The sequence below is a fragment of the Cynara cardunculus genome, unplaced genomic scaffold, assembly GCF_001531365.2.
Source record: "Cynara cardunculus var. scolymus isolate 2C unplaced genomic scaffold, CcrdV1 Un_Scaffold_1363, whole genome shotgun sequence".
In the NCBI taxonomy this organism is placed as follows: domain Eukaryota; kingdom Viridiplantae; phylum Streptophyta; class Magnoliopsida; order Asterales; family Asteraceae; genus Cynara; species Cynara cardunculus.
Genome location: NW_020200745.1, coordinates 10,245 through 36,472, shown reverse-complemented (window position 1 = coordinate 36,472; position 26,228 = coordinate 10,245). Strand labels below are relative to the sequence as shown.

The 26,228-nt window shown below is 38.6% G+C and overlaps 1 protein-coding gene across 1 annotated transcript in view; it reads right to left on the bottom strand.

Annotated features, from left to right (window-relative positions):
• LOC112502415 (protein translocase subunit SECA2, chloroplastic) overlaps window positions 1-25,777 on the bottom strand; it is a 61,290-nt gene extending 35,513 nt beyond the window's left edge. Inside the window, 21 exon segments of the mRNA XM_025106304.1 lie at window positions 13,746-14,035; window positions 14,170-14,233; window positions 14,299-14,391; window positions 18,142-18,255; window positions 18,403-18,481; window positions 19,175-19,260; window positions 19,364-19,459; window positions 19,561-19,653; window positions 19,761-19,844; window positions 23,298-23,388; window positions 23,482-23,598; window positions 23,706-23,770; window positions 23,889-23,976; window positions 24,051-24,115; window positions 24,221-24,286; window positions 24,384-24,475; window positions 24,723-24,843; window positions 24,994-25,058; window positions 25,154-25,223; window positions 25,335-25,469; window positions 25,584-25,777. Of these exon segments, the coding sequence (XP_024962072.1) occupies window positions 13,746-14,035; window positions 14,170-14,233; window positions 14,299-14,391; window positions 18,142-18,255; window positions 18,403-18,481; window positions 19,175-19,260; window positions 19,364-19,459; window positions 19,561-19,653; window positions 19,761-19,844; window positions 23,298-23,388; window positions 23,482-23,598; window positions 23,706-23,770; window positions 23,889-23,976; window positions 24,051-24,115; window positions 24,221-24,286; window positions 24,384-24,475; window positions 24,723-24,843; window positions 24,994-25,058; window positions 25,154-25,223; window positions 25,335-25,469; window positions 25,584-25,766 (2,157 nt within the window). The 5' untranslated portion in view covers window positions 25,767-25,777.
• Between the last annotated feature and the right edge of the window lie 451 nt (window positions 25,778-26,228).

The following is a 26,228-nucleotide window of genomic DNA, read 5'->3' as shown; positions in this document are numbered from 1 at the left end:
CATATTATATATATAATTCTAAGAAATATTATATTAACCGCTATTTTGGACCGATATATCGAATATCAGTCCGGACTTATATTTTGTATTCTGACCGTAGTAACAGCATAGTTGGGTAGTTGGCAGGGGAGTAGGTTGTAAAGTGGCTGGTGGGTCAAAGATGGTAGGAGATGGGTCAGACTCGAGGAATGAGTAGTCTAAGGGTGCGGTGGGATGATCTTCAGAAAATGGAAAAGATGTCTCGTCGAAAGTGACGTGACGAGAGAGGACCTTGCCAGAAGAAGGTCAAGGCACCGATATCCACGAAAATTGGTGGGGTATCTGAGGAAGATGCGAGTGGACCGGTGTTCATACTTGTTTTTCCGTGTCACAGTTGTATTAGGACAACACGCACACCCAAAAACTCGAAGGTTGTCGATGATAGAGCAGTCATAGGGGTGGTGAATTTTAAGAGTTTGGTGGGGAGAATGTTGTGGAAATAACACGCGGTATGTAATGCTTCAACCCAGAAATGGGGTGGGAGAGATGCGTGTGTGAGAAGAGTGAGTATGATCTCGTTAAGTCTACGAATCATACGCTCGGATTTCCCATTTTGTTGGGAAGTGTGGGGGCAAGAGAAGCGGAAAAGAAGACCGTTTGTTTCAGCAAAAGATTTGAAATTTTGGTTATCGAATTCATCAGCTTTAATTGTGAGATTGAATTGAGTTTGGGTGTATTTATGAAACTGAGAGGATTTGGAAAATGTTTCAGACTTGAATTTTATTGGAAAAACCCAAGTATATTGTGTGAAATAGTCTATCAAAACCATGTAACACTTATAACCTGTTTTGTTGGGGACAAGAGATGTCCATAAGTCACAATGAACAATATCAAACGGTAAAACAGTAGTAGAATTAAAATCGGAAAATGGTAACCGTTTGTGCTTTGAAAGCTGACAATAACTGCAAAGCAAAGATCTACGTTTAGGACATGGAATAGTATTATCCAAACTAAGAAAATCCAAAACAGGAAGACCGAGATGTTCCAACCGATGATGCCAAACGTCTCGAGCACCAGAGGTGAAAAAAGTGGAGTTGGTGACCAGATAGGTGAGAGGATATAGACGGCTCGAGCTATTATGGCGGGACAGCATCTGACCACTCTGGTAGTCCTTCACAGAAAACCCATTGGGATCAAATTCAATGGAAACATCATCATCAACAGAAAGTTTACGAACATAAATGAGATTCTTAATGATGTTGGGTGTGTAAAGAATGTTGTTTAAGCGTAGGTTATGTGGGGTTGTTGGAATGGTGGAGGAACCCGATCCACGAACCGACATAGGAGCACCATTACCAACAAATATTGAGCCAATGGGACAATTTAACGAGGGTTTAGAAATCTTACCTTGGTCGCCCGTGAGATGGTTTGTTGCCCCCGAGTCTACGTATCATTGATCATCAACCGGGTCCATGGTTATTGTCTGAAGTGCTTTGCCAAGCTGAGTTGGCTCAAGGGGGTTAAAGGCAGTGAGATTAGTCTGGTCCGCTGCTGGCCTGACTTGCGATGTGCAGGTGGGCCATGAGGTGTGGGCTAGGCTGGCATAGGAGATCCATCCCAAGGAGAGGCCCATCCAGAGTTGGTGGGATACGGACATGGCGGTGGGCTCCAATAGGCCCAATTAGGCAGCCGATCAGGCTGAGAGTTCCATGGCCTGAACCACACCGAGGGCTTGTTGAGGAGGAACCACTGGAACCGCTAGAGGAGTTATTCGGGCCTGTTATTGGGGCATCTTTTGTTGACATAGTTTGCAGGATTATGTGGTGGTTCTGAGGAAACAGCAGCCATAGCAGTCTATGTAGACATGATTTCCCGGGCATTTTGTCGGTGCTGTTCCAACTCGAGTATACTACATGCAGTCTCCCACGTGGGAATACTTTGATTGATATACGAGGCCGCGGTCTCGTATTCTGCCGAAAGTCCTCTAACAAGTTGAAGAACGAGCCTTTGATCATTAATCAGACAATCCACATCATTGAGTTTACTGCCCAGTTCCTTGAGTTTTTGGTAGTAAGCTTCAAGAGACGGCATTAATTTTAATGCGAGATTTTTAAATTCATGCTCTAGGGTCGCCGCCTAGAACCCTTGTTGCTGAGGAAAATGGCTTTGATTTGAGACTAGGCTTCGTGGGCAGTTGACTCGGTTACCAAGACAAGAACCAGTAAATCATCGAACAACGTCTCGTAAATCCATTGCAATACAAGTGCATCAATTTCAGTCCATGCTTCATACTCTGCATCAATTTTGGCCTGAGGCGTGTCCCATCAATGTGTGACATGACTTTGTATCCCTTGGCATGTAGTTGAAATAACTTGGCCCATCAAGAGTATGAGACCTTCGTACCGTCAAGCACCCGGACCTTGTGTTGAATGTTGGTCATGTTGTAAACAGGGTGAAGGGTCTTGGTGACATTTTCAGGCTTGTCAGCCATGGATAGCAACTGGAAGGTGATGGCAGAGAAGAAATCAAACTATGGTTTGATCTTCGGTGATTTGAGAAAAACGAGAAGTAGGGTATCGAGCCTAGCTTTGATACCATGAAAGCAAACGTATTTCCCAAGATGATCTTTATTCACAAACATTCGAATATAAATACAAAGGAGAAGCTACAAATCAGGAACTGATCTCCACTCATTTAGGAGGGATCATTTACCAAATAACAACCTAAAATAGACAAGACTAATTCTAAAAATGATACAGCTAATTTACACCTAATAGTTGTGAGCAAAAAAGGCCCAATACTTCTAACATTAGTGAGAAAAGCCCAATCCAACCGGTGGATTCACGCCATTCATTTCCTTCTACTCATACCCTAAGGCTTCATCGCAGAACTTTGCCCTATCGTAATCGAAGGGTCCAATCGCTTACCCACACTAAATGAGAGGAGAGATGAAAAAAAGGTTTGTGTTTTCTATGTGGGCAACAATTTGGTCCAGCTCATAAGTGCCCTGAAAGGAAATTACGAAGCCTCCTCTTGGGAGATGATTCTATGGATGATGAAGGGGAGATTAATTCTACGGGCAAGAAATTTTTTGTTTACAAGGTACCCAACTGCATATGATTTCCGCATATCACCCGGAACCTGACGGTCAAACTGAGGTCATTAACCGTTGTTTGGAAATGTACTTAAGATGCTTTGCTATCGACCAACCATGTTCGTGGTCTATCTGGGTTCTGTGGGCATAATCTTGGTACAACTCTAGCTTTAATGGGTCTACGGGCAAATCACTTTTTGAGGCAATTTAAATCGCAAACCACCCACCATGATTCAGTTTATTTCGAGTGAGATCTAGGTTGAAGTTGTGGGCCAATACTTATAGGATCGGGATGAAGCACTAAAACAACTTGCACGCCCAAGCGCTAATGAAAGAACAAGCAGATACGAAGCAACTTGAGGTGAGCTTTCAGATAGGTTAATGGGTATATGTGAAACTGAAACTATATCTACAAATGATAATGGCCATCGCATACATCATAAATTAGCAGCGAGAGCTTTTCGTCCCTTTAAGATTGTGGATAGAATCGAACCTGTTGCTTACAAACTGTAGTTGACTTCATCATCTAGAGTGCATCCCGTTTTTCGTGTATCCTTGCTGAAAAAGTGTCAGAAGACAGTGGAGCAAAGTCTTCCTCCAGAATTGGAATTAAACTCCACCGACAGGCTGTTTCTTGAGGCTATTCGTGGAGTGCATACCATTAGTGTCCACAATGAACCGATACTGCAATGACTAATTCAATGGAAGGAAAGTTCCTTGGAAGAAGCTACGTGGGAAGATGCACTAACCATTAAAAGCCAATTTGCAGAAGCAGGTCTTGAGGACAAGACTTTATCGAAGGGAGGAATAATGATACGAATCTGATTGTACTGGACCAAAGCAAGATTAATCCAAATAGTTTAAAGGTATATTCTATAGGGCACCAAAGAGCAGAAAAGGWAAGTGGCTAAAGTTAGTTAGAGGAGAGTAGTTGTTGCCTCTAAAAAGGCGGGGAGGCATTACGTATTGGGTATTGTGAGTTTTCTAAAAAATTGTGATTGGCTCTTAGCATAGTGCTTAGAGAGGGAGGTTTCCCTTGTTTCTTTTCTGTTATTGTAATTCCTTTCAATTTCAATCAAAATTATCTGATTTTTTCCATTTTTCTTTCATACATTGCTTAATCCAATTTCTGATTCCCATCATGAAGGATGTTGATTACTACAAGAACAAGCACAAATACAACAACATAGAGAGGAGCCTCATTGCTGAAAAAGAGAACTAGATCTCTGATTCTTCTTCTGAAGAAGAGCCGGATGAGGGCCAGAACATCCAAAGACACCTTCTCTGAAGCTTCTATCTTAGATTATGAATCAAAGGTATGTCTTATATCTGAACACACTAACTCTAATCTTGAGATGACTATTCAAAAACTCAGAAGATTTTCATAAGCTTAAACAGAAGCTGAAAAATGAGAAAAAGGAAGCAGAAGAAGAGATTGAATTTTATATAGAAAATTGATTTTTGGAAGAAGAAAACGGAACTATTTTAGAAGAAAGCCTGAAGAAGGAAAGAATAAGAAAAGCAGAGAAAGACGAGATGACTGAAAAGAATAAGAAATTGCTCAAGGACTTGACTGAAAAGGAAAGTGAATTAAGCGCCTCTGATTCTGAAAGACTTGACTCAGTTGCCTTGAAAAATTTGTCAAGAAGGAGAGGGAGCTATTACATCAGAGACTACTTCCAAATGAATTTTGATCAAAAAATATCAAGATGCACAAGATGTGCATATAAAAATAAATTTCCAAATAGACACACAAGGTATAGGTAACAATAATGTTGATTCTTGCATAGGAAACAATAAGACAAGTATTTCATCAACCTTTAGCATTGGATCTATTCAAAAACCTGAGTTTCCAATAGTAAGAGAATCTTCTGCATTCAAGAGGATTAAAACCTCTAAAGGGACCACAATTTTAAGAAAGCTAAAATACAAAAACGTTATGTATGGAAATGCTTCTGGAAAGACAAATCTTGACAAAGAGTCACTATTATCATAAAATCAGAAGTTAGTTTATGATTTCACTGATCCCATGTTAAGTGATTTTAAATCAGAACAGAACAATGAAATTTTTCGTATTTTTAACTTTGATTCCTTCAAGTCACAAAATTCAGCACCTTCTGAATCAATTGCCACTGAATCTCAAGTCTCTGATTCAACATCAGATATTACCATTTTGAACCAGAGTCCGATGAGGAAAATGATGAGAGAACGAGACAAGATGCCCTACATGGCACAAATCAGCAACAACAGCCAAGTCCAACTCGAGAAACCATATCTGCCATAGTGATCGAACACCAAGGGATATTGAAGAAGGGCCTCATCTCAGCCCGAACTCAGAACTACAAGCCAACCCTTCAGAGCCCTCTCAAAAGGACTTTAGAGATCACTTATCCGATGAACCCCATTTTCTGGAGTCATTCTCTCAACAAAATGACTTCGTAGAAATAAATGCCCATTCTCCTTAGGGCATGCCACAACCCACACATACCCCTGTAAACAAAGATGAACTTCTCAATTCCATAGGAGTTCATCGACTATCTCTTAGAGAGTCGATGGCATTCACTTCTTTCACTTAGGCCATCACATCCGCTACAACCTATCTGACTTTGAAGAGGACATGGTTGAACGCGAGAACATAACACCCAGAGTGTTTCCACCTCCAGAGATGAAAGCTTTGGAAAAGGATCAGACATAGGAGTTGAACTTGCCAAATGAAAAGGAAACGTAAGGTGCAACATGCAAGTGGTTGTTTAATGTAAAATTCAAGTCTGATGGATCATTAGAAGATATAAGACACATTTGGTCACCAAAGGTTTTCACTTAGACTTAATGTATCGACCATTCGGAGACTTTTGTATAATTCTTCTTCTCTCCATTACAGTTAATTTAGACTGGCAGTTACAACAATTGGATGTAGAAACCTGCCTTTCTAAATGGTGATTTAAAGGAAGTGTTTAGGGATGCACCTCCATGTTTTGAAGACAACTTTGACTCTAAGGTGTGCAAAATAAAAAGGTAATGTTTTGGATTGAAACAATCTCCACGAGCATGGTTTGAAAAATTCACTAACTCATTAAAGAAACAAGGGTATTCACAAGCTCAAGCAGACACACAATGTTCTATGTAGACAATATTATCTTGGCAAGTGATGATATAGAGGAAATGGCTCAATTAAAGAAGAGTTAAGCAAATGAGTTCAAAATCAAGGACCCTGGAAGTCTCAAATACTTCCTAGGAATGGAGATTGCAAGGTCTTAAAAAAGAATAGTTGTTAGTCAAAGGAAATACATGCTAGCCCTTCTGTGCAAGCCATTTGATACTCTTGTTRATCCTAATGTAARGTTATGAGATAGCAAAGATGACAGTGTTGATACTCTTCTATATYAAARACTTGTTGGTAGACTTATTTATCTCACAAACAACCTRACATTGCCTTTGTTGTAGGCTCTATAAGTAGATTCATGYACTCACCTAAGAAGGCACATAAGRAAGMATCTGTTATGTACTTCAGCATCTAAAAGTTTCTCCCATGAAAGGTCTAATGTTCAGAAAACGAGAAAGTCGAAGCATTGAAGCTCATACAAATGTTGATTGGATGAGATCAGTCACTAATAGTAGGTCTACAACTAGTTATTGTTGTTACGTTGGCTATTATTGTTACGCATGGGGGAACTTGATGACTTGGGAAACAAGAAGCAAAGTGTTGTTGCTCGCACCAGTGCAAAAGAAAAATTTAGAGCTATAGCCAAAGGATCATGTGAGTTGAACTGGTTACAATGGATCTAAAAATATTTCCAATTGAAGATAGAAGCTCCAATGAAACTCACTTGTTATAACAAGCAATTAGCATTGCTAATAATCTAGTGCACCATAACCAAACCAAACATGTGGAAATCAATCGACACTTCAGCAAGGAAAGGATTCAATATGGCGCTGTTTGTTTACCATTTGTGCCAGCCTCTCAACAAACAGCTGAGATCTTTAGGAAGGTCTATTCAAACCTGCATGTTTAGAATGCATAGCTAGGTCTCTACTCTAGAAAGCTATACAGCTATATAGGCAACAACGAGCGTGGGTTGACTCGGGGCTTACCTTTAATTAGTTCTTTCACGACACCTTCTCTCCTCCATTAAAACATAGGTCGTTCCAATCCCGGATATAAAAATTTTAAACAAGTCAACGAGAAAGGTCGAATTAAAAGAACTTACGACTAGAAATAGGCTTAAAAGATATCTCAAATCCAACTTTTTTTAGAAGGGTGTCCGAGAGGCTAATCCCGGCAAATTGTGACTGTAAGAAATCAGCCCTGAGATAAGTGGCCATAATTGTTGTGTACGCCTGGAACCGAATCCTAGRCARATGRGATATTCCACCACATTCCCCAGGACTTCAACCACTACGCCACAACCCTTTTGGGCCTAAAATATATCTTCAATCCAACTTGAGGGGGAGTCACGAATTATGAAAAGATATATAAGGATATGGGTAGTTTTCCTGGTTTATCTCTAAGCACAGTTTCCCTAGTCAAATAGGTTCTCTTTATTAGCTTTAGATAGTTATTTATAGACCCTTTACGGTCATTGTAAATCTTATAAATACTTGCATATTCTGCTTTTTTATCAAGGGAGAGAAATCAAAATTTTCTTCCAAAACTTACATCAACATACAAGTTTTTTGTGCACGCTACAAGTAGGTCACTTGTGGTTAGTAAAAGACAAGAATCGTCAAGAAAAAAACAAGTCAAATGAAGTAAATCAAAGAAAATTTTTAACCTCTCAATATGGTATATTGGTATACAAATTGCATCCGAAATCTCAAAAAATCCCAATTAAATTTAGTAGATCTTCTTAGGAGACCTCAATAACCATAGATTGAACCTATCATTTATTATATTGCTGTCTACAGAACAAAGGATACTATGTGAAGTACACCTAAAGCAGTTATTAAGACAACTAAAGCAAAATACAACACCAGAAAATGTAGTTTGCAAGAGAAAAGACGATAAATATACTTCCCATCATTCCATGAGATAGAAATGTCCAATTTTCTGGAACTAGTTGACAAGAGGATGACAATGGCTATCTACGATGATTATATACGTAAGAATAAAATCGCATCTCCTGTAAAGTCTTACCTGATTATCAATTCGTCGGGACTCATGCAAAGATGTTCCAATCACATAGAGACCACCAAGACGTTTCACTTCCAATCCTTCGTTGAAACAGTGAATTTCACAGTCCTTAAGAACTGATAAATAAACAAGTGCAATGGAAGGACCGAGAGGGTACATCTCTGCCTGTTCCTCGACAAGTCTTTCAAGCTCATCTAAAGCCACAAACTGGCTCATCTCGATTGACTCTGAAATAATAGATTTTGCCTTCTGATATGTCCAACTCTTGCTCTCACTTTTTGGCTACATATTTAGCTGCATTATTATTCATAATCATTGCCTCTCCCAAACAAAAGAACAAGCAATGCAAGTCAAATACTACCATTTAACATTTAAATGGAATTTATGAGGGGTTCTCAAATGATGAATTGAAGGCATAGGTCACTAACCCATTAGAGCCATCTTAGCTAGCAAGCCAACGATGATGGTCCAATTTTCATTTTTGGCAATACCTACACAACCGAAAGATGATAAGGAACTGATTACGACAGCACAACAAAGATGCTGGACAAATTACCTTTTGCGACTTTGGTTCCTCAACCTCGCTATCAGGAGTATCATTACTCATATGCGAAAGTATGCTATCCTCTATAACTTCTTTTGCAAGCATCTGAAATTAATATAAATAACATGCTGTTAATGTATTCTTTGTACCTTGAATGAAAATATCACTATATTTGGGAACTACTAGGCATTACAAGAGCACCCGAGGAGACATAGAAATAAAAGTGCTACATATGTGAGCACAGGCTGAACTAGCATGAGGATTGGCAGAAGCCAGCCTTTCCAGTAAGCCACTGGGGCAAAACTATCATTCTGTATATGTTAGAAATTTAGGATCTTTCTTGTAAAATTAACCCCACCCAGGTAGAGAAGTAAAGCATACTTGTCACTTTCATTGATTGTAAAGGTTGGAGGTTAAAATCGAAACTTTTGGCTATATACTTGGCATGTAACCTTTGAAGCTATTATTATTTTAATTTATAACTCCTGTTATTTGTACATTTGAATTTTCACCGAAGATGCAGTTCAAAAGAATCCAAAATATCTTGAATTTGTGCAAACAGTTTTCTAATCAAGTACACAAAGATTTTTACTTTAAAAATATCATCAACTGTGATCAGCAGCCTCTCCATTGACACTCACCCATCATGCAAACTATTAAGATACTCAATATCCTTGAAGATACTCGATATCAAGAAGTTGATTAGATCATCCATCTTTACAGAATCTGAAGAAGTTGTGCCCTGAGTTTTCTTATTTACCTTCTCTATAGTGAGTCTTGTTAGTTTACCAAACATCAGCATATTCATTTAAGTCCTAGAGTCAGCAATAAGCGGGCCTCATCCCCATTTGAGTTGGTCCATTCTGATGTTTGGGGACCATGTCTTGTTACTTCAAAACTTGGGTTTAAGTATTTGTTACGTTTGTTGACGATTCCCACTACTTGGCTTTACTTTATGAAAAATCGATCTGAGGTATTCACACATTTTTGTTCACTCTATGCTAAGATTAAAACCCAATTTAAAGTCTCCATTCAAACTCTTCATAGTGATAATGATTCAAAATGGGGTTGCGGAACGAAAGAATCGTCATCTCCTAGAGGTGGCTCGGGCTCTATTAATTCACATGACTGTTCCTAAAGTCTTCTGGGCTGATGTGGTTGCTACCGCTTGTTTTCTTATCAACCGAATGCCTTCCGCTGTCTTGGATGGTAAAAGTCCTTTCTCAATTCTATTTCCTACAAAATCATTGTTTCCTGTCGACCCAAAGATCACTGGTAGTTCCTGTTTTGTCCGCGATACCCGACCTCACATAACTAAGTTGGATCCAAAGTCTCTGAAATGTGTTTTTCTTGGTTACTCTCGACTTCAAAAAGTGTATAAGTTTTTCCCCCATGCTTAATCGGTACATTGTAATCACGAGAAGTTACATTCCATGAGAATATACCCTACATCAGATCCCAAACCAACACCATCTTCATCATCGTCTGCAGATCCGCCTAATGATGATCCTCTTGCTTCGAGTGATCCACCACCTTCAGGTACACAGGTTCTTGATCTTGATGTTCTTATTGCTCTTTGGAAAAGTAAGCGCTCATGTACTTACCCTATTTCTTCTGTTGTTTCCTATGATAAATTTTATTCACGTTCTCGTTTATTGATCTCTACACTTGATTCTTTATCTGTTCCTAAAACGGTTGATGAAGCTTTGGCCCATCCTGGATGGCAGGATGCTATGATTGATGAGATGAATGCTCTCGATCATAATGATACATGGGATTTGGTAGAGTTACCTGCAGACAAAAAGGCAATTGGCTGTAAATGGGTATTCACTGTGAAAGTTAATCCATATGGATTTGTGGCTCGTCTGAAAGCCCGATTGGTAGCCAAAGGATATGCTCAGACTTATGGGGTCGACTACCACGAGACGTTTTCTCCTGTGGCTAAGGTACCATCCATCCGCCTGTTTGTTTCATTAGCCGCTACTTACGACTGGTTACTACACCAACTGGATGTGAAAAATGCCTTCTTGCATGGTGATTTACATGAGGAAGTCTATATGGAGCAACCACCTGGGTTTGTTGCTCAGGGGGAGTCTGGTAGAGTCTCTAAACTGCATAAACCGTACGGTTTAAAGCAATCCACTCGTGCTTGGTTTGGACGGTTCAATGTCGTAGTGACTGAGTTTGGCTTACGGAGGAGCTCTTATGATCATTTTGTGTTNATCAGATTGATCGTGCTAGTCCACGGGGGCAACTAGGGTTTTCTTTATTTAGGTGCTACAACGTTTACAAGTACAATGAGATTAAATATATAGACAAACATAATTAGGGTTATCTCCTAATCAAGGAAACTAGGGTAGAGACTAGGGCCGGCTCCTTTTGGGCTAGGGCCRRCTCCTTTTGGGCTAGGGCCGGCTCCTTACTTTATGCCTCCTCCCTTTTGTCTAACTTAGTAGGCCGAAGCCTACATTCCAACAAGGTTTTCACTTAGACTTAATGTATCGACCATTCGGAGACTTTTGTACCGGTCGCTAAACTCAATATAATTCTTCTTCTCTCCATTGCAGTTAATTTAGACTGGCAGTTACAACAATTGGATGTAAAATCCTGCCTTTCTAAATGGTGATTTAAAGGAAGTGTTTAGGGATGCACCTCCATGTTTTGAAGACAACTTTGACTCTAAGGTGTGCAAAATAAAAAGGTAATGTTTCGGATTGAAACAATCTCCACGAGCATGGTTTGAAAAATTCACTARCTCAGTAAAGAAACAAGGGTATTCACAAGCTCAAGCAGACACACAATGTTCTATGTAGACAATATTATCTTGGCAAGTGATGATATAGAGGAAATTGCTCAATTAAAGAAGAGTTAAGCAAATGAGTTCAAAATCAAGGACCCTGGAAGTCTCAAATACTTCCTAGGAATGGAGATTGCAAGGTCTTAAAAAAGAATAGTTGTTAGTCAAAGGAAATACATGCTAGCCCTTCTGTGCAAGCCATTTGATACTCTTGTTRATCCTAATGTAARGTTATGAGATAGCAAAGATGACAGTGTTGATACTCTTCTATATYAAARACTTGTTGGTAGACTTATTTATCTCACAAACAACCTRACATTGCCTTTGTTGTAGGCTCTATAAGTAGATTCATGYACTCACCTAAGAAGGCACATAAGRAAGMATCTGTTATGTACTTCAGCATCTAAAAGYTTCTCCCATGAAAGGTCTAATGTTCAGAAAACGAGAAAGTCGAAGCATTGAAGCTCATACAAATGTTGATTGGATGAGATCAGTCACTAATAGTAGGTCTACAACTAGCTATTGTTGTTACGTTGGCTATTATTATTACGCATGGGGGAACTTGATGACTTGGGAAACAAGAAGCAAAGTGTTGTTGCTCGCAGCAGTGCAAAAGAAAATTTTAGAGCTATAGCCAAAGGATCATGTGAGTTGAACTGGTTACAATGGATCTAAAAAGATTTCCAATTGAAGATAGAAGCTCCAATGAAACTCACTTGTTATAACAACGCAGCAATTAGCATTGCTAATAATCTAGTGCACCATAATCAAACCAAACATGTGGAAATCAATCGACACTTCAGCAAGGAAAGGATTCAATATGGCGCTGTTTGTTTACCATTTGTGCCAGCCTCTCAACAAACAGCTGARRTCTTYAGGAAGGTCTATTCAAACCTGCATGYTTAGAATGCATAGCTAGRTCTCTACTCTAGAAAGCTATACAGCTATATAGGCAACAACGAGCGTGGGTTGACTCGGGGCTTACCTTTAATTAGTCCTTTCACGACACCTTCTCTCCTCCATTACAACATAGGTCGTTCCAATTCCGGATATAAAAATTTTAAATAAGTCAACGAGAAAGGTCGAATTAAAAGAACTTACGACTAGAAATAGGCTTAAAAGATATCTCAAATCCAACTTTTTTTAGAAGGGTGTCCGAGAGGCTAATCCCGGCAAATTGTGACTGTAAGAAATCAGCCCTGAGATAAGTGGCCATAATTGTTGTGTACGCCTGGAACCGAATCCTAGRCARATGRGATATTCCACCACATTCCCCAGGACTTCAACCACTACGCCACAACCCTTTTGGGCCTAAAATATATCTTCAATCCAACTTGAGGGGGAGTCACGAATTATGAAAAGATATATAAGGATATGGGTAGTTTTCCTGGTTTATCTCTAAGCACAGTTTCCCTAGTCAAATAGGTTCTCTTTATTAGCTTTAGATAGTTATTTATAGACCCTTTACGGTCATTGTAAATCTTATAAATACTTGCATATTCTGCTTTTTTATTAAGGGAGAGAAATCAAAATTTTCTTCCAAAACTTACATCAACATACAAGTTTTTTGTGCACACTACAAGTAGGTCACTTGTGGTTAGTAAAAGACAAGAATGGTCAAGAAAAAAACAAGTCAAATGAAGTAAATCAAAGAAAATTTTTAACCTCTCAATATGGTATATTGGTATACAAATTGCATCCGAAATCTCAAAAAATCCCAAATAAATTTAGTAGATCTTTTTAGGAGACCTCAATAACCATAGATTGAACCTATCATTTATTATATTGCTGTCTACAGAACCAAGGATACTATGTGAAGTACACCTAAAGCAGTTATTGAGTCAATATGGTATATTGGTATACAAATTGCATCCGAAATCTCAAAAAATCCCAAATAAATTTAGTAGATCTTTTTAGGAGACCTCAATAACCGTAGATTGAACCTATCATTTATTATATTGCTGTCTACAGAACCAAGGATACTATGTGAAGTACACCTAAAGCAGTTATTGAGACAACTAAAGCAAAATACAACACCAGAAAATGTAGTTTGCAAGAGAAAAGACGATAAATATACTTCCCATCATTCCATGAGATAGAAATGTCCAATTTTCTGGAACTAGTTGACAAGAGGATGACAATGGCTATCTACGATGATTATATACGTAAGAATAAAATCGCATCTCCTGTAAAGTCTTACCTGATTATCAATTCGTCGGGACTCATGCAAAGATGTTCCAATCACATAGAGACCACCAAGACGTTTCACTTCCAATCCTTCGTTGAAACAGTGAATTTCACAGTCCTTAAGAACTGATAAATAAACAAGTGCAATGGAAGGACCGAGAGGGTACATCTCTGCCTGTTCCTCGACAAGTCTTTCAAGCTCATCTAAAGCCACAAACTGGCTCATCTCGATTGACTCTGAAATAATAGATTTTGCCTTCTGATATGTCCAACTCTTGCTCTCACTTTTGGCTACATATTTAGCTGCATTATTATTCATAATCATTGCCTCTCCCAAACAAAAGAACAAGCAATGCAAGTCAAATACTACCATTTAACATTTAAATGGAATTTATGAGGGGTTCTCAAATGATGAATTGAAGGCATAGGTCACTAACCCATTAGAGCCGTCTTAGCTAGCAAAGCCAACGATGATGGTCCAATTTTCATTTTTGGCAATGCCTACACAACCGAAAGATGATAAGGAACTGATTACGACAGCACAACAAAGATGTTGGACAAATTACCTTTTGCGACTTTGGTTCCTCAACCTCGCTATCAGGAGTATTCTTACTCATATGCGAAAGTATGCTATCCTCTATAACTTCTTTTGCAAGCATCTGAAATTAATATAAATAACATGCTGTTAATGTGTTCTTTGTACCTTGAATGAAAATATCACTATATTTGGGAACTACTAGACATTACAAGAGCACCCGAGGAGACATAGAAATAAAAGTGCTACATATGTCAGCAGAGGCTGAACTAGCATGGGGATTGGCACAAGCCAGCCTTTCCAGTAAGCCACTGGGGAAAAACTAGCATTCTGTATAAGTTAGAAATTTAGGATCTTTCTTGTAAAATTAACCCCACCCAGGTAGAGAAGTAAAGCATACTTGTCACTTTCATTAATTGTAAAGGTTGGAGGTTAAAATCGAAACTTTTGGCTACATACGCCATGTAACCTTTGAAGCTATTATTATTTTAATTTATAACTCCTGTTATTTGTACATGAATTTTCACCTAAGATGCAATTCAAAAGAATCCAAAATATCTTGAATTTGTGCAAACAGCTTTCTAATCAAGTACACAAAGATTTTTACTTTAAAAATGTCATCAACTGTGATCAGCAGCCTCTCCATTGACACTCACCCATCATGCAAACTATTAAGATACTCAATATCCTTGAAGATACTCAATATCTTTGAAGATACTTGATATCATTGTAAAATAGGAATTGGAGATTATGGGTAATATCTCCTTGTAATTTGCTGTTGTGAAGAAGTTGATTAGATCATCCATCTATACACAATCTGAAGAAGTTGTGCCCTGAGTTTTCTTATTTACCTTCTCTACAGTGAGTCTTGTCACTTGTCAGTTTGTCAAACATCAGCATATTCATTTAAGTCCTAGAGTCAGCAATAAGCAGGCCTCATCCCCATTTGATTTGGTCCATAATGATGTTTGGGGACCATGTCTTGTTACTTCAAAACTTGGGTTTAAGTATTTTGTTACGTTTGTTGACGATTACTCTCCCACTACTTGGCTTTACTTTATGAAAAATCGATTGAGGTATTCACACATTTTTGTTCACTCTATGCTGAGATTAAAACCCAATTTAAAGTCTCCATTCAAACTCTTCATAGTGATAATGCAAAAGAATATTTGTCCTAAACATTTCAATCATATATGATTCAAAATGGCATTCTTCATGAGTCTTCCTGTGTTGACACACCAGCCCAAAATGGGGTTGCGGAACGAAAGAATCGTCATCTCCTAGAGCTTGCTCGGGCTCTATTATTTCACATGACTGTTCCTAAAGTCTTCTGGGCTGATGTGGTTGCCACCGCTTGTTTTCTTATCAACCGAATGCCTTCCGCTGTCTTGGATGGTAAAAGTCCTTTCTCAGTTCTATTTCCTACAAAATCATTGTTTCCTGTCGACCCAAAGATCTCTGGTAGTTCCTGTTTTGTCCGCGATACCCGACCTCACATAACTAAGTTGGATCCAAAGTCTGTGAAATGTGTCTTTCTTGGTTACTCTCGACTTCAAAAAGGGTATAAGTTTTTCCCCCATGCTTAATCGATACATTGTATCACGAGAAGTTACATTCCATGAGAATATACCCTTCTTTCCAATGTCCACTCCTTGCAACCCAAGAGATAGTGATGATTTGTTGGTGTATACCATACATGTTCCTGAGTCTACTACCCCATTCGACTCGACACATACCCAAGAGCCTACTAAACCACCAATAGTTTATGTATATAATAGACGGCAACGACCTACATATATCCCAACCCAACACCATCTTCATTATCGTTTGCAGATCTGCCTAATGATGATCCTCTTGCTTCGAGTGATCCACCACCTTCAGATACACAGGTTCCTGATCTTGATGTTCTTATTGCTCTTTGGAAAAGTAAGCGCTCATGTACTTACCCTATTTCTTCTGTTGTTTCCTATGATAAATTTTATTCACGTTCTCGTTTATTGATCTCTATACTTGATTCTTTATTTGTTCCTAAAACGGTTGGTGAAGCTTTGGCCCATCCTGGATGACGGGATGCTATGATTGATGAGATKAATGCTCTCGATCATAATGATACATGGGATTTGGTAGAGTTACCTGCAGACAAAAAGACAATTGGCTGTAAATGGGTATTCACTGTGAAAGTTAATCCAGATGGATTTGTGGCTCGTCTGAAAGCCCGATTGGTAGCCAAAGGATAAGCTCAGACTTATGGGGTCGACTTCCACGAGACATTTTCTCCTGTGGCTAAGGTACCATCCATCTGCCAGTTTGTTTCATTAGCCGCTACTTACGACTGATTACTACACCAACTGGATGTGAAAAATGCCTTCTTGCATGGTGATTTACATAAGGAAGTCTATATGGAGCAACCACCTGGGTTTGTTGCTCAGGGGGAGTCTGGTAGAGTCTCTAAACTGCGTAAATCATTGTATGGTTTAAAGCAATCCACTCGTGCTTGGTTTGGACGGTTCAATGTCGTAGTGACTGAGTTTGGCTTACGGAGGAGCTCTTATGATCATTTTGTGTTCCTTACTTCGTCATCTTCAGGATGTATTCTACTAGTGGTATACGTTGACGACATTGTGATTACTGGGAGTGATGAGACTAGGATCAAGAAGCTAAAAGACTTCTTTGCATCTCGGTTTCAAACAAAGAACCTAGGTCCTTTAAAATGCTTATTGGGAATTGAAGTATCTCGTACTAGGAAAGGGATATGTTTGTCTCAACAGAAATATTGTTCGGATATATTGAATGACTCTGGTATGATTGAAACAAAACCTTGTGAGGCTCCAATGATTCCAAATATGAAATTGAAAGCGGACGATGGAGATCTACTTGAGGATCCAGAAAAGTACAGAAGAATTGTGGGATAGCTAAACTACCTTACGATTACACGTCCTGACATCGCTTTTCCAGTGAGTGTAGCAAGTCAGTTTATGTCATCTCCGAGAACTCCACATTGGGACACTATTAGGCATATACTYAAGTACGTAAAGGGTGCTCCTGGTCTCGATATCCTTTATCAAAATCACGGTCATCACGTCATAGAAGGGTTCCCAGATGCCGATTATAATGGGAATCCTACTACTAGGCAGTCTACGACAGGCTATTGTGTGTTGGTTGGAGGGAAACTAGTTTCATGGAAAAGCAAGAAACAGAATGTCATTTCCCAGTCAAGTGTTGAATCTAAATAAAGGGTTTGGCCCAAACCAGTTACGAGCTGATATGGTTGCATAATCTCCTAGGTGAAATTGTGTTTGCTCAATCTAAACCAATGAACCTATATTGTGATAATGAGGCGGCTATCCACATTGCAAACAATCCYGTGTTTCATGAAAGAACAAAACACATCGAGGTTGACTGCCATTTCACTCGTGAAAAGCTAGAAGATGGAATCATCTCAACACCCTTTGTTCGAACACGAAGACAACTTGCTGATTTTACCAAAGCATTACCTGGTTCATGAATCTCTTTTATTTGTAACAAGTTGGGCATGATTAACATCTATGCTCCAGCTTGAGGGGGAGTGTTAAGATACTCAATATCCTTGAAGATACTCAATATCCTTGAAGATACTCGATATCATAGTAAAATAGGAATTGGAGATTATGGGTAATATCTCCTTGTAATTTGCTACTGTGAATATCTTAGGAATCCTTTCCTTTTCTTTTCATATTCTTTGTGTATATATAGCCTTTGTACCTCCCTCTTTTGAGACAAGTGAAATAGAAAGAATTCTACACAAACTAACAACAATTAGTAAARCATTTACTTCAAAATGTCACCCAGATATCATAAATTAATTCCATCTACAAGATATTGAACAAGAACGCACCTTCGGATTACCTCCCAATATAATGTCTGTGCCCCTTCCAGCCATATTCGTAGATATGGTGATAGCATACTTTCTTCCAGCTTGGGCCACAGTTTCAGCCTCTCTGGCAGCATACTAAAAGCAACAACCCTTGTTACAAACATTGTCAACTCAAGAATTATGTTTCATTTAGGCTTAACAAACCTGTTTCACTAGTATAGATCATAAATCAATCCTACAAGAAGTGAGCATTCAATTGCATTGCTGMATAAGAGAATAAACCTTTGGTCGTGCATTGAGGACATTGTGAGGGATCTTGCTTTCCATCAGTAGAGCAGATAAATATTCTGAATTCTCGACACTGCATAACACAAAAAAAGTATCATAGAATGCCTTTACTGACACGTGTTGCATGAAAATGCAAAAACTAGCTGATTAGGAATGACCAATTCACAAGCCAACCTAGACTACTATATCAGCAAAAAACCTATCTCTCTGTGCCAAATGAACCTTTATAGCTAAAAGTATACTTACAAATTGGACATGCAGCAATTTGAAACCAAGTTATATTCAGGCTACACTTAAAACTTATATTAGTTGTAACTTTAAGTAATAGCATGCAACTCTTGAGCTAAATATACATGCACAAGCCATAAGCAAGTATGAAACCACTATTTCTCTCTTACTGGTAACAGCAGGCAGTTGAAAAGATGGTGTAGGCATCCTAAATAGCAAAMCCAAGTAGCAGAAAGTGCTGGTGATTCTTTAAGCCAAAAAGGACAARGAACTGGAAATATAGAACAGGATGTCCAACACTTTGCATCCTCACCGCCTCTAATGCTCAAATGATCACAAAAGGTTAAGGTCTCAACTAAAGAGGACACATAGACTTCTCAATAATGTAGGTCCTGACCTAAAGTCACTAACTTCAATATGGTTGAAGTCAAAGGAATATAGCACATTTTTAGATTTTAATTAGACATTTTCACTATGATAACAACCACCAAAAAATCACAAGTGGAGAATGAATTTAAGAGATAATATCACTTAGTACCTAGTGGTCCCAACTAAAACAGGACGACCAACTCTGAACATACTTACAACTTCTTCAYGAACATATTCCCATTTACCACGAGCAGTCTATGTAATCAAAACAATCAAAAACACTGTTAATGAAGATTAAAAATAAGTACTTCCCACAAGAAAATTTTGGTGTGAATGGTCACAGAACTTAATGTCTTACTGCGAAAGCTTGGATGGKTAAATCAATACGAATATTTGGCATATTTGTGGGCACTTMAATAACAGGCATCTGGAACATTTTCAAGAACTCCTTTTCCTGTAACAGTGTTAAGAAATAGATATTGCCATAATAAGTAGAGGTAAGACATCTAGGAGTTGTACTTAAGAACAATATGTAAATTCATAGAATGTCAATACTTCAGTTTTTGCARTCCCTGTCATCCCCGAAAGCTTCGGATATAGCTTAAACAGTGATTGATAAGTAATTTGCGCCACTACAACTGAATCCGCCTAAGAAGTTCAAGAGAAATACAATTTAGTAACTTTACAGAAGGGTTACCAAGAAGAATAAAGATGTGGTATAACACAGATGCTAATCATCATACATAACTATATACCTGGATCTGTAGACCTTCTTTGGCCTCCACAGCCTGGTGAATTCCCTCCGACCATCGTCGTTTTTCTTCCACTCTCCCGGTCAACTTCAAATAATTGAAAGCGTACTTATTAAGTTACATCAATATGATAAATGTTTCCACCAAATACAAGGGTTGCAAGTTGGTCCATAAACTACCACCTCTAAGATTAAGGTTTTTGAACTGCTGGGAGTTCCTAAATTTCTTACAAATTTAGAAAGGAAGAATGGTAGAGGACTAGTGGCCTAGACTAAATCTCTTGAAATGAAAAGTTGAAGACTGAARTTGGAAGTTGGAAGCTGGAAACTTGAACTTTCAAGTTCTCAATTAAAAGCATCTTCAGCTCATAACTATAACTCTTTACTTGGCAACATAGTAGTCAAATCATCATGCTATATTGCTATATTGCTATATTAAGTTAATATAACTTTTTCTAGATAACAGAGATGACTCTCAGACTCTACATGGCTATGTCTATGTTGTTATGTACCCACATTAGGCCCAAGCCCATCCATACTAATGTTATATACCCACATTAGGCCAAGCCCATCCATACTTGTTATTCTAGAAAGGGTATTTTAGGTAGTTACTTATACTAAGTCCAGTATAAATAGAGGTGTGGAGGAGAGTAGAGGCATCGAGAAATTATTGTGTGTTTTCTTAGGAGAGCTCCAGCCTCTCGAATAGCCAGAAACCACTTGTTTACTGTTGAATTCCAGCAATCGACCGGTTCATTTCATTGTTTGTTTGATCCTTAATTTGGGTTCATAACAAATTGGTATCAGAGMATTACCGAGTCCATGTCCAGGGAATTGCAGTTGTCGTATTGTGCGTTTGAAGCCACGGCCAGTAATATGATTCCACAGAAGAATGAATCCAGGAAAGAGGTGGCCTATATCTATTCCATTGTTACMGACATTAAGCAACAGTTTCGAGACCATATGACTCTGCTCAATCAAAAATTTAAGGAGATGATTTGTGAAGAGGTAAGTATCAATCGATCCCAATCATGTTCCTACATTGAAAACCCAACAAAATCAGGGGGTTCTTCACCGTCTGAGATCGAATCTGAAGGTTTTACCYCCAATAGTGAGGAGTTTGTCCATGGACAAATCCCAGATATCAGCCATGACMGCTTCAGGGTCAAGATGGTGATCAACGATGAGGGAGAAGAATATAACRAGAAGGCTGAAGGAAAAGGAGAAGCAGTCGATTATTCAGGAAGCAATTCAACTCGGTTGGGATATGGAGTGCGGTCAAAACCGAGTCAGCCATACGTTGATCCACAGTTGCCACCGATTTATCAAACCATCGAACCTACAAATCGACCACCAGGTTAGGCCACAACCGTCTAGAGCCTTGCTTGCTGCCGRTTGTGCCGCCACCCTCAAGCAGAACAAAAGTCACCAAGAAAGGATAGAGCGATGGATTTGGTTTCCAGTTYGTAAATATTGGATCTGGGTTCCAGTTGAAGAAAGCAAAATGGGAGACATCAAGAAAGCCCATGTTAATGAACCTCTTAGGGCCCAAGCCTAATCAATTTATTTCAGCTTGGCCTAACCTTGTGCCAAACGTAATATTGATGAGCAACCTCTTGAAGGACTCGGTATTGTTAACAACATATAGGGGTTATTGGTTGGGAGACGCTCGACAATAATTACCACCACCACCACTGCCACCGCCAACACTGATACCTCGATTGACGCCAAATGCCCATGGTACGGCGTGTAACCGTTGGCTGGAAAANCAATAATTACCACCACCACCACTGCCACCGCCAACACTGATACCTCGATTGACGCCAAATGCCCATGGTACGGCGTGTAACCGTTGGCTGGAAAAAGATAGTAGGACCTCGAGGTTTGATACATGTCCTCTGGTTAAAGAACTTGAGAAGAAAAGCCACAATAGTGAAGAAGAGGATCCAGGGGTGGATGGTTTTCTAAAAGAGAAGAATCAGGAAGTGGAGTCTTTTAAGGAGAAAAATCAAAAAATGGGGGATTTAAACTCCATGCCTCCATGGTAATGTCTCAAGGGACCGAGGTTGTAAAGGGGAATTGTATCAGATGGGTAATAGAGACAAGAAAGAATCTTCAGTCAAGAGATGTGTATTTCCAGATTCATGAGTCATCTTAGAGTGAAGAAAACACATTAGTGAAAGAATTGTATAAGGTTAGCAAAGTTGTGACTATGCTAGTTGGGTTGATCTTTGTTTGGTGCTGCCACAAAATCATTAAGTACCTTGTGTGGGAGTGTATTATTGGTTGGCCAGGTCTGATGGAGTTCATCAGAATGGTGGTTAAGGTGAAGTGGGCAGCCGAGTCTTATGGTGTTAAGACTACTCAAGATGAGGAAGATGTCCTGCTGTGGAGTTCAGCACATTACTCACAACATGAAACAAAACTGTTATAATGGTTTCCGATTGCAGGACTGGGCTTAAAGGCTGAGAACACTCATATCTAGGGGTATGTGGCTGAGAATATGAGTGGCAGACTTGCTGAAATTCTTGTGACTTTGAACGTTGAATTGAAAAGAAAGTGTGATATTTTCGTAAGGCATTCAGGGAGTGGTAATGACATAATGCGGTCCTTCTATGTAGGTGAAATGGAGCTTTGGGGAGGAAGTGACTTTGGTGGCAACGGGGTGGGAGATGTTGATACCGCAGCAGTTCTTCTATTTTTTCTATCCACCTTTAGGACAAGGTGGTTCTTTGGGGGTGGGGTAATGTTATGTACCCACTTACAACTAACTACCTAAAAATCCCTTTCTAACCCCTTCTAGAATAACTAGTATGGATGGGCTTGGGCCTAATGTGGGTACATAACATATGCTTTCATAGGAGTACAATGTTTGTGGTGAAGCTTGAGTATATGTTATTTTAGCTTCTCAAAGCTCATTAAGTGCCTATGTTTTGTTGAATACTTTTGCATAATCTGAGGCCTATGGAAGGTTCAATCACCAAAAGACGATGATGAATTGTGTGCCAGTCTGCCAGAGTAGCTCATGACATCAACAATACAATGCCTACATGAATGGTCATTGAATAATACAATCATTCTTAGTTCAAGTACATTCATGTACATGAGTTAACTCCACTAATATCATGCATGATTGACAGTTTTATACTCTTGAGCACCAACATAGAGGTTATTGTTTGTTTCAATGCAATATCAAATTCCCAAATTGACGCTCCGGATCGAATGCAGACACTTTCAGGCACAAGATTCAAAATACTTTTATCATTATATGCCTAAACAATATATATATTAGATAGCCAAGGTCAAGGCTTCATCTGCATATCAGGATGGCAATTCATTATGACTATTCCTCTACTTATCAATTTTACTATGGTAGTCTTCTATGGTTGCTACACCGAATAGGTTCACAGTTTCAAAACATTGATTTACTCTTGGTCAGATGTCAAGTAGTCGAAAAAGGCGGAAGAGAAAAGAACACAACTATAAATGAAAAAAAGATAAGCAAAAATAACTTGATCATTCATGAGAATTTGTTCATTACCTCATTTATTATTAGAGCTTTCCCATTTTTAACAATGTATTGGACATTTTGGCGATAGAACTCCTTGGCTTTCAAAGCATTCATGACAAATCTACAATATTTTTATGATGATAAAGCTCAAAATTATTTGACAAGCCTAATGGTTACTAGATGAAAATAAAAAATATGATAAAATTAAAGTTACCTAGCCCAAGGGTCATTCTCATCCCGTAGATCATTTGTTTCAAGAGCCATCTCAGATAGGGCAATTCCTTCTTCAGTCAACTCCACTGAATTATCCTTAAGCTCTATATTGTAATGATGTGTAGTGAAATAAATAATGAGCCATGAGCCATGAGCCCATGATGGAGATGGATAGCGAGGAATAAACATCAAAAGGAAATAGAGGGGGCGAGAAAGTAGGGTACAAGGCCACGCATGAGAAGCTCGGCTACTTTGGCAGCAACTGGATAGCGTGCAGCATCTGTAGTAGCCTGAGATGCAGATCAAAGTATTAAAGCTTTTAAGTTACAGCKTTGGTTTGGATCCAGAAGATACATCCRGCATTCCTTCTACACAAATAAGGGCAGAACTTATAGTAAGAACATATACCTCACCACTTATCAGCAATGGGTTTCTCCCCTCATCAATTAGGACAGAATCAACTTCATCAACTATTGCAAAATGGAACGGTTTTGGCCTGAAAAACACTGTGCTATTAATCCCAGAGACGATCCAAATCAAATGTACATAGTACAAAAAATGTGGCAATACCATCTCATAACAAGTTGTCCACTGCTTCCAGCAAGATTATCTCTCAAATAGTCAAAACCAAGTTCCTAGCACAATTAAATTTACAGTCATAGTGCATGATAGAACGACCCACTTGCACTTGTATAAGAAAGTAAAATGATGACAGTTGCAGCCAGAAAAATCAGACTTACAGAATTATTGGTGTACGTAATATCACATCTATAATTAGACCTCATTTCCTTAGCTTTCATCCCTCTCTATACGTGGTAATACAAAAGAAAATAATTAAAGAGGAAGTTGTAAGGACTAGCTTATGCATGTTATCACATATGGGTACATAGCTTAACAACTTACTTGGATAAGACCAACAGAAAGGCCTAAGAAGCGATGGACACGACCCATCCACTCAGCATCACGTTGAGCAAGGTAATCATTGACAGTAACCACTAAGAAGGCAGATACAGTAAATCAATAAAATATAGGTGTCATCTTGTGCTCCTTGCAGATCAAATCATAGTTTATATTTTGCAGTTTGACATGCTTTCATTGTATTTGAATGAATCACCGTCCAAATAAACATGTACAACAAATTAAAGTACAACAAGAGGTTACTGGAGTAACTGAAAGGGAGTATAGAAAAAAGATGAACAGTTACAGCAAAATTTGAAGTACAAGCATCTATAATACCCATACCATGAACACCCTCGCCAGTCAAGGCATTAAGATATGCAGCCAATGTCAAAACCAATGTCTTCCCCTCTCCAGTTTTCATCTCAGCAATAGACCCGTCATTAAGCACTGCACCACCAATAATCTAGCAATTGCAGGGACAAATTCTAAGCAAGTTAATTAACCAAATTTCGCACTTAAACACATAAATAAGTGCATTGAATTTATCTAGTTTGGTTCAAGTTGCATACTCCAATTACAACTTACAACAAACATACGAGACAGAGAAAGAGACCTACACATCGAAATGACGCATACCAAGCTTCCTCTTGGCAGCTTCACGAACAATAGCAAATGCCTCTGCGGTATCATTATGTAATGTAAATACTTCAACTATTCCATACAAAAAGACACAAACTTTAATGCCAGAAACTTGAGATCAGCTATTTAATAACCAGCTTCAATATTTGCAAGTGTCTATCCTTTTCCCAACCGTCGGCGGAACTCAGCAGTTTTTGCAGTTAGCTGATTAACCAATAATAAAAATCAAGATTCTTGATATAGAAAAAGCATCATGCAGTGGATGCCCCAAAAGTAAAGTCAGCAAGCTTTGGAAAACAATTAAAACACTCAAACTTGTTCATCAGAGAACTTCTGAATTCGAGACTCGAAGGAGTTAACGTACTCTACAAGACGATAATAATCCCGAATGACCCAGTAATTCAAGCTTGTGAAATCACCCCATGTCTTCGTAACGAGGCCTAAATTTTCCTGAAAATATTAACAGACTTGTAGACATTTCAACAAACAAGTGATGAGCAAATAAATAAACCATTATTTTGGATGTAAAAGAGAGAAACAAAAAGAAAAATGCTCTGACAAAACCTTGAGAGATTCTGTTATTAGTGTGGGAGTGAGGCGACGACATCGTGTTCGAGAGGAAAGAAGAGGGAAAGAAATGGTGGCTACTGCAAAGAAGTAAGTATAGGGACGAGAAGAGGACTGATGACTCTTTGATGTTACAGAGAAAAAGGTCGTATTTGAGACCGCAGAGGAAAAACCCGCCATTGTTGGGTGGTCTTTGGTGCTCAACTGTGCTACCAAATCAAATCAACTGAGCTCCTCCTATGTACCCATCTCCGGTGCGTGCGTTTTTTTTTCTTCTTCCGAAGTTTGAAATAGTCTGAAATCTTGAGCTGTTTGTTTTTTAAACGGATAAACTTATGAATTCATTTAAATCAGGGAAAAGTCTAAAAAACCTTAATGGACATTTCAAAATATGTTAAATAACAAATAAGTCTTTGGATATTCTAAAAAATGTTAAATTACTCCTTGGATAATTTTTTTAAACAAATAAGTCCTTGGGCAATTTAAAACATGTTAAATAACTCATTGGACAATTTTTGGAACAAATAAGTCTTTGGACAATCCAAAACATGTTAAATAACTCCATAGACTTTTCTAAAACCTGTTAGATACATTCTTATGACTTGTACAACTAGTTAAAGTGGTAAAATAATGAAAAAAGTC